Source organism: Leuciscus leuciscus (genome assembly GCF_965113295.1).
Source record: "Leuciscus leuciscus genome assembly, chromosome: 3".
NCBI classification, from domain to species: Eukaryota; Metazoa; Chordata; class Actinopteri; order Cypriniformes; family Leuciscidae; genus Leuciscus; species Leuciscus leuciscus.
In genome coordinates this window covers 58,681,919-58,694,839 of record NC_138727.1, presented here as the reverse complement: position 1 = coordinate 58,694,839, position 12,921 = coordinate 58,681,919, and the positions used below count along the sequence as shown (strand labels likewise).

Here is a 12,921-nt window from a genome sequence, read left to right as displayed (position 1 = left end):
ATTGTAAGTCTTGATTATCTGGCTGGGTTTTTTTATCAGTTTGATTAAGCACATTATGAACACATTATAAGCACTCTATAACTGTGCAGACTGACACTGCAAAACATTTTCTTCATCAGTATGTCTTGTTTTCCAGTAGAATCAGTAGAATGTTTATTGCATAGTCTAATCAAACTTGTTTTCAGAGAAACATTGTATGCTTCTTGGATGGCAAGACAAAAATACCAGTGCAAAGTGAAGATGAAAAACACAACAGAACATAATAGTACCTTATAATACTTTATTAAGCAGTTACTGCTTCTCAAAACTATACCTGAGACAAATGTGAATGAATTCTGTATTATATTCAATAACTACCATACCATCTCAAGATAAGTTTTTGCATTCTAATGTTTTTCTGTTCTATATTAAAGTCCCACTGTAGTCAATAATTTATCCCTGTGATTTTTTCAAACTCATTTTAATTTTATAATTTTATCAAACTCATCTTTGATCACAAAATTACATATTTAAGGCACTTCATGCCTTAAAATAGCTGGAATGTAACTCGACTCATTGCCTCATTTAGTATGCGCGGTTCTATGAATATGCAAATGAGCCCCGCCTCCACTCACTCACTCAGCTCAGAGATCCACTCGTTGACGATCACACGTTGATCTGATTGGTTACAAGGTAGTTTGTGACATCAGAAACACCAGCGATTTCAAACCGTGTTTTTGAGACTGTCTTTGGTTCACTGCAGTTTTAAGGAGAAAATACTCAGCAATGGTGTCGACTTATGGATTTACACATGGTTTGTCTTAAAGCATATTAAAAACAAAAAAACAACATTAAAAACTTGATTTTCACCACAGGGGGACTTTAACAAAATTATCAATTAATTCAGTAAACTTAATATTTTGTATTTTATTTAGTGAAAACAACACAGAAACTTGTGATGCTGACAGAGGTTGGATTATCGTAGCTGTCAGAGGAATCTAGGGTTTTGATGAGGCTGTTGATGAGGATTCAGTGATCAATAGTGTGATAGATGGCCTCTTCTTGAGCAGAATCCGCTGTAAAACTCTGATACACGTGACTCCGTCTACTGGCGTTCAGTTCTGTGTAGATCTGATCTTGTGTTTGTGCTGAAACAACATCTGTGTAGTAGGAGTCTGTGTCGACCGCTTCTGTGTTTGTGTAATCCAGGTTTATGGGTCTGTAAAATTCCTCTTTATCGCGCTGAGCTTTGGATGAGTCTGGAAGCCTTATTCTCTGGTAGTCATCCTATATAAAATAAATAAATATAACTTATAAATTATAAGCAGATAACGGCTAATATATAATATACCAACCTGGTCACACTAAATCTGCCTCTATAGCACGCATTGTGTTTATCGTGTAATTTATACGCGGAAATGCGTTTTTTTTTTTTTTTACATGCACATGATACGCATGGGTAGGTTTAGTAGTGGTGTGGGGTATGTATGTATTATAAGTTTGGGTAGGATTAGTGGTGTGGGGTGTCTAATAAAGTGCTTATCATATGCACTCGAAAACTCATTTTCGCGTATAAATTGCATGATAAACACAATGCGTATATACACTGCCTTCTTAAGAGTCTATGATTGGATCATTATTGCCATGATTATTATGTTTGTAGCATGTTATATGTTTGGCAACAGTTCTTCTAACCTTAATTGATGGAGTATGGGGTTTTCATTTCTTAAAGGGGTGGTATAATGCCCTTTTCACAAGATGTAAAATAAATCTCTGATGTCCCCAGAGTGTGTATGTGAAGTTTTAGCTCAAAATACCCCACTTATATTTTTATATACCATGTTAAAGTTGTCACTTTTTGAGGGTGAGCAAAAACACAGTTTGTGTGTCTGTCCCTTTAAATGCAAATGAACTGCTGCTCTCGGCACAGGGGGTGGAGCTTCAACAGCTTGTGTGTGTGTTAGAAGTTTCGATTACCTCACACAGACATGCACTGAAAATTTCTAAAACATTTAGATTTTATGTTCAAACCGGAGGAGACAATGATGGAGAGACTCAAGAAGACGTGACAACATGTAGAATGCAATAGGACATTTCTGAATGGTTAGTTGATGAATTTATGTAGCTGATGTGGAGTTATCTTCTAGTCATTGATTAGCATATTCTGTCTTGATAATCTATAAATCGTGTTCAGGGGGCAGGGTTTATGTAAATATTTGGGGTTGGTGATGTCACTAACCCGGGAGGAATGTCGTGTAGTCCCTACCAGCCGTTTGTTGTAGTCCTTAAAAAGTAATTTCTTTAAAAGCAAATACAGTGGGGAGAACAAGTATTTGATACACTGCCGATTTTGCACTGCTTACAAAGCATGTAGAAGTCTGTAATTATCATAGGCACTCTTCAACTGTGAGTGACGGAATCTAAAACAAAAATCCAGAAAATCACATTGTATGATTTTTTAAAGTAATTAATTAGCATTTTATTGCATGACATAAGTATTTAAAAAAGCAGAACTTAATATTTGGTACAGAAACCTTTGTTTGCAATAACAGAGATCATACGTTTCCTGTAGTTCTTGACCAGGTTTGCACACACTGAAGCAGGGATTTTGGCCCACTCCTCCATACAGACCTTCTCCAGATCCTTCAGGTTTCGGGGCTGTGCTGGGCAATAAGGACTTTCAGCTCCCTCCAAAGATTTTCTATTGGTTTCAGGTCTGGAGACTAGCTAGGCCACTCCAGGACCTTGAGATTCTTCTTACAGAGCTACTCCTTAGTTGCCCTGGCTGTGTGTTTCGGGTCTATTTTTGTCTCATCAGACCACATGACCTTCTCCCATTCCTCCTCTGGATCATCCAGATGGTCATTGGCAAACATCAGACGGGCATGGACATGCACTGGCTTGAGCAGGGGGACCTTGCGTGCGCTGCAGGATTTTAATCCATGACGGCGTAGTGTGTTACTAATGGTTTTCTTTGAGACTGTGGTCCCAGCTCTCTTCAGGTCATTGACCAGGTCCTGCCGTGTAGTTCTGGGCTGATCCCTCACCTTCCTCATGATCATTGATGCCCCACGAGGTGAGATCTTGCATGGTGCCCCAGACCGAGGGAGATTGACCGTCATCTTGAACTTCTTCCATTTTCTAATAATTGTGCCAACAGTTGTTGCCTTCTCACCAAGCTGCTTGCCTATTGTCCTGTAGCCCATCCCAGCCTTGTGCAGGTCTACAATTTTAGCCCTGATGTCCTTACACAGCTCTCTGGTCTTGGCCATTGTGGAGAGGTTGGAGTCTGTTTGATTGAGTGTGTGGACAGGTGTCTTTTATACAGGTAACGAGTTCAAGGTGCAGTTAATACAGGTAATGAGTGGAGAACAAGAGGGCTTCATAAAGAAAAACTAACAGGTCTGTGAGAGCCGGAATTCTTACTGGTTGGTAGGTGATCAAAAACTTATGTCATGCAATAAAAAAATTATTTAAAAATCATACAATGTGATTTTCTGGATTTTTGTTTTAGATTCCGTCTCTCACAGTTGAAGTGTACCTATGATAAAAATTACAGACCTCTACATGCTTTGTAAGTAGGAAAACCTGCAAAATCGGGAGTGTATCAAATTCTTGTTCTCCCTACTATCTATCTCCCTTTACTTTGAACTTTGAGCGTTGTAACTTTGCAGATGTTGTTTATGCTCAAACAGCAACATTACACAATAACTAAAGTTAGAAAAGTGACAGCCCGTTCTCATCCCAAGGCGTCATATACTGACGCTTTTGACATTTCGTCTACATCGAACGCACATGGCACCCTTTAGCGTCAATATGAGACGCAGATAGATATGGGCCAGAAGGCGCCTCCTAGCGGTCTAACCCTAACCCTACCCCAGACCTAAACCTACCCATAACCGAACAAAGCTCTGTGCGTCTCATATTGACGCTAAAGGGTGCCATGTGCGTTCGATGTAGACGAAATGTCAAAAGCGTCAGTATATGATGTATACTGATGTATATATGATACAAACCGATATATACGCCCTAGGATGAGAATGCGTTGAAAGTGAAATCATAATCAACCACCCCTTTAAAACAATCAAGTAGGAAGACATAGGCTACGTTCACACTGCAGGCTGAAACGACCCAATTCCGAATTATTTTATTTTTTTATTTTTTTATTTAAAAAAAAAAAAAATTTCGCCCCTATGCGACCTGTATCTGATTTTTTCATGACAGTCTGAACGACACAGATCCGATCTTTTCAAAAGCAACCCAGGCCACTTGGGTATGTGGTCCAAATCCGATACGTATCCGATCTTTTGAAATGCGACTTCAGTCTGAACGGCCAGGTCACATGTATCCGACCCGCATGTCATTGATACGCGACAAACGTCATAATTCTGCGTTGAAGTAGGCGGGAATGAGAAGATAAACAACAGTAACACTCACGTCAGTATCCCACCACTCCTGGCTGCGACTCCGCACCCACACGTTTCTCTGTACCGACGTTGCTACCACTGCTCCACAAAACACCATGGCCAAAAACCTTGCTCTCCTCCTTTTTAATTTTCTTCTTAAAACGAGAAGATTGTAATTGTGCTGGCTCCGTTGGGAAAATAACTTTAATATCGCTAAACGAGCTCCACTGTTGACATCCATGTTTAGCTACTTCCGCAAACAACAAGTGACGTTGTTGACCGTTGAGTACTCTTCTGCGCATGCGGGTCACTTCTGGGTCATTTCACGTTCACACAGGAGATCACAAAAGGACACATTTAACTCTTTCCCCGCCAGCATTTTTTTGAAAAGTTGCCAGCCACCGCCAGGGTTTTTGACGATTTTCGCTAAATTTTAATGGCCCACAGAATATTTTGTTCTATGAATATATGAACATGCTACATATCAAAATAAAGATCTGAGCGTCTGCTTTTAAAAATATATATATATATATATATTTTATCTTCATTTTTTCTTTTTTTATTGCCACTTGAACATAGATAGGTTTTGTCAAAAACACAACATTCTGGACAAAAAGCTGAGAAAAAGGCATTTTTATCAAACAAGTGCATTTTCAAGCAGAATACATTCAGATGTCTTTTCCATCATATATAAAACCTTCCAAAATAAATTACAATTATAAATAAATCTAAAATATATAAAATTTAGGCACTGTAATTTGCTTTTGAGTGGGACACTGAGTAACATTTCCCAGGATGTGGAAACATTTCCCCCTCGCTGTGTTCTACCTGTAAATAATGATATGAATAATTGGAATTACTTTCAATAAAAAAGACATAGATACACACACACACACACACACACACACACACACACACACATAATATATATATATATATATATATATATATATATATATATATATATATATACACACAGGTGAAACTCGAAAAATGTGAATATCGTGCAAAAGTTTATTTATTTCAGTAATTCAACTTTTTGCACGATATTCTATATCTATAGTTCCACCTGTAAATACATATTACAGTGTGGTAAATGTGCACAAAGAGAGAAACAATTTGGGCATTACATGCTCATATTTATGCACACAGCCACACAAATAGCCTACATGCACACTCACACACAAACATTATAGTGTTTATATATATATATATTATCCAACATTGTGCATAAAGATATTTCTGTGACATGAACATCTCTCTCACTAACTACTTCGTCCCGATCAGATTCAGAATGATCAAATAAGGAGTGATCGGACTCCGAGTCCATCAACACCTCCAGTACTTGATCAGCCGTAAACCTCTTCATTTCAGATATTTTGACCTAACGTTATTCTCGCTACTCCATTCATGTTTGAGCCGATCGCAGTCTGTTTCTTTGATAAAAAAGTTCCGTACTCTTTCAGAGCATGCGCGCGGGTCTTCCTTACCGTATACCACCTAAAACACGGATACCCGGAAAATTCTGTGTTTGGCGGGGAAGCGCTTTTTCATAAAACCCGGAAAATTACGTGTTTGGCGGGGAAAGAGTTAATTGGAAATGTGAACGGCCTTGCAAAAAAAATCTAATTTTTTCAAAAAATCGGAATTGAGCATTAAGCCCTGCAGTGTGAACGCAGCCATACTGTATCATGGCCATATTCCAGGATTACAATGTCAAGATTCATCAGGCTCAAATTGTGAAAGAATGGTTTGGAGGAGCATGCAGAATCATTTTCACACATGAATCGGCTCCTCTGAGTCCAGATCTTAAACTCACTGAAAGTCTTTAGGATGTGCTGGAGGAGACTTTACAGAGTGCTGGACTCTTGCATTGACAATACAAGATCTTGACCAAAAACATCACAACAGTTATTTCCATCCAGAGATGAATCTTGATATTGTCATCCTGGAATATGGCCATGATGTGTATTATAATAGTGGCATTATCTAATAATGTTAAAACAACATTATTAATTATGAATGAGATTTGCTGTTGTCACCTGAACTGGGTTTGATATTGTCCTTTGGTGAGGAGCAGAACCTGATAAGAACATAAATATGTAATTATCAATTTATTGAAATATGCAGGGACTCTTTCAAAACTTGAACAGAAGATGTTTTGAAGAAAAAGACATGTTCTGTTAGTGCTGTAGTCTCACCTGAGTTACTGCGACTGCTGTGTTTGAGGACTTGAAACAGACCAAACAGAAACACGAAAAGCAGAGCGCAAACACACATCAAAGCCACCATCATCATGAACCTGGAGTAAGACTCTGTTGATGCAAACCCACAATGAGTTGACTGAAAAAAGCAAAACCATGTGTGTGTGAGAGAGTGTGTGTGTGTGTGTGTGTGTGTGTGTGTGTGTGTGTGTGTGTGTGTGTGTGTGTGTGTGTGTGTGTGTGTGTGTGTGTGTGTGTGTGTGTGTGTGTGTGTGTGTGTGTGTGTGTGTGTGTGTGTGTGTGTGTGTGTGTGTGTGTGTTTCATAACCTCACCGCCAGGTTCTTCCGGGAACAGGTCTGTGGTTTGTTCTTGTGGATCCCCTGCACAGAAAACAAAAGCGAAAGGACTATAGTTCATCATGTATATCGAAACTTCAGCTGGCATTCATTCACCACACATTTGAGTGAATTCACTTCTCACAGTGACTCATTATGAGACCTGTAAGAGGAAGACAATGCTGTATCACATCCCATCTGAAACCAATCTGAGTCTCAGTGGCACCTCAAAAATCCCTGTAACTGTTGAACGGTCGTGTTTCTCAGTGCAAATGATGCCGAACAGATCGGGATCGCATTAATAATCTATCAGGTTGATAACAAATATACAATACATGGACTTTTTTTTTGTAATCAAGATATTAGGTGTCACAGTCTGTGTGACGAATCTGTATATTCCATGTCCTCAATTTACATGAGCTCTTAAAATAGTAAAATAGTTGTACATGGAGCTTGAATGTATTTTTTCCACAACAGTTAAACGTTTGATGTTTAGACAAATGAAGATGTTTAAGTCAAGTCAAGTCGCCTTCATTTATATAACACTTTTAACAATATAGATTGTTTTAAAGCAGCTTTACAGTGATAATAGGAGATTACAGTAACAGAGATTGTTTGGCTTTACAGCAGCTCTAGAATAAAGTTATTGTCCAGCTAAAGTTAGTTTTGATTGATTCACTTCTGTTGCAAAGATCATTAGTTATTAACTTAGGGGCCGCTAACACGACACCGTTCTAACAGAAAACCCTACTCATCACATCAACTGCTCGTATTAAGGATATTCATTAGGACGGATAGTCTTCAGCTGTTGTGAATCTCACCTTTGCTGACTGTTATCCAGATCTCAGAGGTAAAGTCAGGCAGGAGATCGATATCTACACCACACCAGTACTTCCCCAGTACTTCAGTGTGTGTGTGTGTGTTTATATAGTTACACTTCCCTAATGCACATGGATAAACACAAACACAGTGTCAGAAGTATGATCTGAAAACAGCTCCCTCTTCAGGACAGTGGAGGTAAAGTCTGGCTATCCTCAATGTTACACCATCCATCCATCATAGTGGTGCCTGATTCTTTTATATAAGGGAATGCAATGACATGTTAATGCCCCATCCATCCATCCATCCATCCAATAATCAATTTCTTCTTTCTTTCTTTCTTTCTTTCTTTCTTTCTTTCTTTCTTTCTTTCTTTCTTTCTTTCTTTCTTTCTTTCACTCTTTCTTTCTTTCTTTCTTTCTTTCACTCTTTCTTTCTTTCTTTCTTTCTTTATTTCTTTCTTTCACTCTTTCACTCTTTCTTTCTTTCACTCTTTCTTTCTTTCTTTCTTTCACTCTTTCTTTCTTTCACTCTTTCTTTCTTTCTCTCTTTCTTTCTTTCTTTCTTTCTTTCTTTCTTTCTTTCACTCTTTCTTTCTTTCTTTCTTTCTTTCTTTCTTTCACTCTTTCTTTCTTTCTTTCTTTCTTTCTTTATTTCTTTCTTTCTTTCACTCTTTCTTTCTTTCACTCTTTCTTTCTTTCTTTCTTTCACTCTTTCTTTCTTTCTCTCTTTCTTTCTTTCTTTCTTTCTTTCTTTCTTTCTTTCTTTCTTTCTTTCTTTCTTTCTTTCTTTCTTTCTTTCACAAAATTATCCATCCATTCATCCATCATATTGTTTCCTGATTCTATTATAAGGGAAGGCAATGGCATGTTCCTCCCTCAAATAGGTGTAAATACTGAACATGCATGTAAACACACACAGTTTGATCTTATTTTGTAAACACTGTCTTTAAACATTAAGAACTACTTGTCTTAAAGAAAGAAGATTACTTTTCAGGAAGCTGAAGAACACCATCTAATCATGTTGACAGGAGGTTTCCCTTCACACTGAAAGTTTCATTTGATATTTGTAATGTAAACTCTAGTCATGCTTTTAGATGTTTTTTTTTTGTTAACCAATTCTTTAGAGAGAGTGTTTTATCTTTTTCTATTTGCAAGTAGTGTTGCTTTCGTCAACGAAAATTATGACGAAATATTGTCGTCAACGAACCTTTATCACCTGACGAAAACGAGACGAGACGCAACGTAAATGCTGGTCATGTGACGATGACTAAAATAAATGTATAATGCAATATCGTTGACGAATAAAAACGAGACTAAATGTGGTTTAACAAAATAAAAACTATGCTAAAATGTCTCTTCATTTTCGTTGACCAAAACGAGACGAGACGAAATGTTATAACGTCACGACGAATGAGAGAGTTGTGCATGAACCCGTTTATGTAGCTACTGTCTATGGCGTGAACCCATAGCTTTGTCGGCTTTAAATTCTGGTTTGCGATCTGGTCACCCGATTATCAGCAAATTTAACAATATTATTCCATTAGTTATTCCATTAAAATGTCTCATTGATATATTTGACATTCATAATCGTCACCCGTTACATTAACGCGTCACCACCGCATCAGCACAGAAAACATGGAGTTTATTTTAAAGAATAATCGCACAACCTATTCGATATTCTATAATTAATTAAACTAATCGAATATTCAAAAAACGTGACTCATCCCTGCATGGAATCTCTTTCTTTTCCCAAATCTTCACTCACGTCTCACCCATTTTCTAAGGGGATTATAAACGTTTCTTCATTGGTTCGCTTTAATAAGGCCTATTATATTCGTATTCTTTACTGTGGTAAAGTAGAAAATGCTGTAGGACAGATAGCCTACATTTGTACTTGCATGTCAAATTCTACAGTTTGTGCTTGTTATAGACATGGTAAGGCGCGTCAAGTTTAGTTGTAAAGCGCGTTTCACACGCGCGGGTGATTTTTTGTTTCACTTTCTCTGGCAGCGCAATCTCAAACATAGCTTAAATATCTCGCCCTTGTGGAGGATAAAATTCGCTCTTCAGACCATTTTACATCAAGTTGAAAACATGAAGATATCAGAAAAGAGATCGATGGACTCTTTCCTGCTCGTGTCCCACATCCCTCTCAAAGCGCATTGTGGTAGGCTATATCACGCGTCTTTGTGTGGAAATATAAAACGAGTTTTTATTTTTTATTTTTTTAAACAACCCCCGCTGGTAGTTGGTCCATTACCAACAAACTGCCACCGACACAGCCCTAAATATAATAAGATAACCTTGTTTGAAATACTACTGGGTTAAATAGAATTGCATTACTAAATAAAATACAATTTTCATTGACTAAAACTAGACTAAAATGTCATCAGTTTTCGTCGACTAAAACTAGACTAAAATGTCATCAGTTTTCGTCGACTAAAACTAGACTAGACTAAAAAGAGTATGAACGTGACTAAAACTAATAAAAACTAAAACGACAGCTTGACACAAAGACTAGACTAAAACTAAAAGTAAAACAGGCTGCCAAAAACAACACTATTTGCAAGTGGTTTCATTGGGGTTGTTCCTGTCTCGGTGTGGGGAAGGTTGCTTAGACTTTAAAAAGAGGAAGGAAAGAAACTAAAATAGCAGAAGAAAGTTTTCAGCTTGCATTTGCACTTCACTCTCCTGGAGTCTGTTATCAGCGGCTAAAACTACAAAACGGTAAGAGATACACTTGTTCAGTAATTAATATTGTCTAACTAATTAATCTCCACACAAGAAAATGGAAGTGAGAAACATTTTCTTTCATAATAACCTCTGTTAGATGACTCATGTGTTCCTAACGTTATCTTTAAACGAGTTTCATCCGTGGAAATCTACTAACAGTGAAGATTGTAAAGTATTTGTATCATTTTTGCAGAGTTTATAATGCAATAAACGGCTGTTATTATAGTTTTTATGAAATGAAAGATGACATATTGAACTGTTGTGTAAATGATTTAGTTTCCTGTGATGTCACTGATAACTCTTGCTCTGGTGTTTCTGCTCCTGATTCCAGGTGAGTCTCTCCTGTAAATGACATACGAGTTCATTACTAACTAAGAGTAAAAGGTTTTTGGTTTTGGTTATTATTCAGGTTATGCTGATATAATGCTGATATAAACTGATGAAGCTGCTAACATTTAGAGCATAATGTTTTTCATGGTTAGTGTTCAATGTTCTGCTTCCTGCATTTCATCACCTTCTGTCTGATGGCTGTAGGTTTTACACAGATCACATCATAAGTGTAATTCTTCATTTATTAACAACAGTTTTGTAAACACCTGTTTAACTCATAGATGGGTATTTGTTTCCTTTATTTTGTTGTTTCCTATCATTGTTTCCTTGTGAATGTTGTGTTTCAGGAGTTTGTAGCCAGTGGAGTGATTGGGGTGTGAGTTACAGTCCTTCACACATCTGTGCACTAAAGGACTCAACAGTGACAATGAGCTGCACTTATAAATACCCTACTGGACATCAGATCATGAAAGTGTTCTGGACAAAAACACTGGTGAAAGATAATGATGAGTTTCCAGATCTGTCTAATGACCCTGAATACAGTCAGAGGCTTCAGTATCTGGGAGATACACAGAAGTACTGCAACATCAGACTGAGTCATGTGACACTGAAGGATTCACACATGTACTATTTCAGATTCATCACTAATAGATCTGATGGAAAATGGATTGGTAAACCAGGAGTGACTCTTACTGTCACAGGTGACTTTGATGAGGTTCATCTCTTCTTATGTGCATTATGTTGAATAATTAATTAATAATTATGTTGAATAAGCTTTCCTGTAGCTCAGTGGTAAGAGCATTGCGTTAACAACGCAAGGTTGTGGGTTCAATCCCAGGGGTACACAGGTACACATACCTATGTATAAATGTATAGGATAACGCAATGTAAGTCGCTTTGGATAAAAGCGTCTGCCAAATGCATAAATGTAAATGTAAATAATAATCAGTGTATGACAGCAGCACTAGATATAATGTGTGTGTTGTGTTCAGATCTTCAGGTGGAGTCTCCTGAGAGAGTGACAGAGGGAGATTCAGTCACTCTGAGATGTAAAAGCAGCTGCGCTCTGACTGACAGAGCAACATTCATCTGGTACAGAAACTCACAGCCATTAACTGAGAGAAGAGACAGAAACAATGAACTCCTGCTGCAGTCAGTCAGAAGAGAGGATTCAGGCAGATATAGCTGTGCTGTAGACGGACACACTCACATCTCTCCTGCTGTTCAGCTCAATGTCATGTGTGAGTATGTTCTTTAAAGTTTTCTTTCCAAAGCCAGTAGAGTTCACTCGTCCCTCCTTTTCTTTAAAAATGATAGTAATTGGGGCTAATATTTAAAACATTTAAATGCTCACTGTTTCAATAGTACAGTCACAAAACATGAACAATATGTGTGACTTTAACATTTTAATACAATATTGTAACTCTCTATAGCAACGCTCTCCCACAAATATTAAGCTATTGTAATTGCGCTTATTTCCGTCATTGGTATAAGTGGCAGTGGGTGGAATAGACAAGAAATGTGCAGTTTTCTACCATCTTGCTAATAACGTTTCTTTAGTCATTCGGCAGTCTTGCAGCTTGAACCACTGCAGGAATCCACCCTTACACAACTTTTTAAAATCCTTGCTCCTCATGAGCTCTTTCCATCTTGGAAAAGCCACTCCAATATTGACTTTGGTCTTGTTGATTTGCCTGTTGCGTTGTCGTTTTAATTCACTCTTTCGCTTCCTTGGCGACTCTGTTACATGTCCTCGAGAATAGGCGTGATCCTCCATCTTTAACAGGCTTTCAAATCTGCCAACAGTCGTGAGTAATCTCCCCCTCGCATTCGTCACGGTGCCACCGAGTGTAAAAGCGCAAAAGGCGAAGCTTGAATGTCCAGGTATGTCCCTCTTTGGCTAATGTATTTTCAAGATGGACGCGCAACACGGCTGCCGTCATTCGAGCGACTCGCTCATATGTATTCTGAATGGCAGATTCTACGCTTACGAGAATACTTGATTAGTTGGTGGAAGTAATTACACATGAATGAGCACATATAATTTTGAAAGAACAAAGTGTTTTTGCTAAGAATCAACTTTAAAAAATACACAGTGTAGCTTTAAAGAAA

General features: G+C 37.8%; 2 protein-coding genes across 4 annotated transcripts in view; one reads left to right on the top strand and one right to left on the bottom strand.

Annotated features, from left to right (window-relative positions):
- Positions 1 to 274: 274 nt before the first annotated feature.
- The window catches only part of LOC309493806 (uncharacterized protein), a 48,726-nt gene continuing 36,079 nt past the window's right edge, over positions 275 to 12,921 (bottom strand). For 2 of the 3 annotated variants that reach the window (XM_082163058.1, XM_082163059.1), the window contains exons 3-6: positions 6,923 to 6,958; positions 6,587 to 6,700; positions 6,428 to 6,468; positions 275 to 1,266 (exon numbers count right to left, since the gene is read on the bottom strand). In XM_082163058.1, the coding sequence (XP_082019184.1) occupies positions 1,009 to 1,266; positions 6,428 to 6,468; positions 6,587 to 6,700; positions 6,923 to 6,958 (449 nt within the window). In that variant the 3' untranslated portion in view covers positions 275 to 1,008. The remainder of the gene's footprint in view (positions 1,267 to 6,427; positions 6,469 to 6,586; positions 6,701 to 6,922; positions 6,959 to 12,921) is intronic. The other variant, XM_082163060.1, reaches the window with a different exon arrangement.
- LOC309493667 (B-cell receptor CD22-like) overlaps positions 10,363 to 12,921 on the top strand; it is a 132,426-nt gene continuing 129,867 nt past the window's right edge. Inside the window, exons 1-4 of the mRNA XM_082162858.1 lie at positions 10,363 to 10,473; positions 10,756 to 10,810; positions 11,157 to 11,510; positions 11,802 to 12,050. Coding sequence (XP_082018984.1) covers positions 10,765 to 10,810; positions 11,157 to 11,510; positions 11,802 to 12,050 — 649 coding nt within the window. The 5' untranslated portion in view covers positions 10,363 to 10,473; positions 10,756 to 10,764. The remainder of the gene's footprint in view (positions 10,474 to 10,755; positions 10,811 to 11,156; positions 11,511 to 11,801; positions 12,051 to 12,921) is intronic.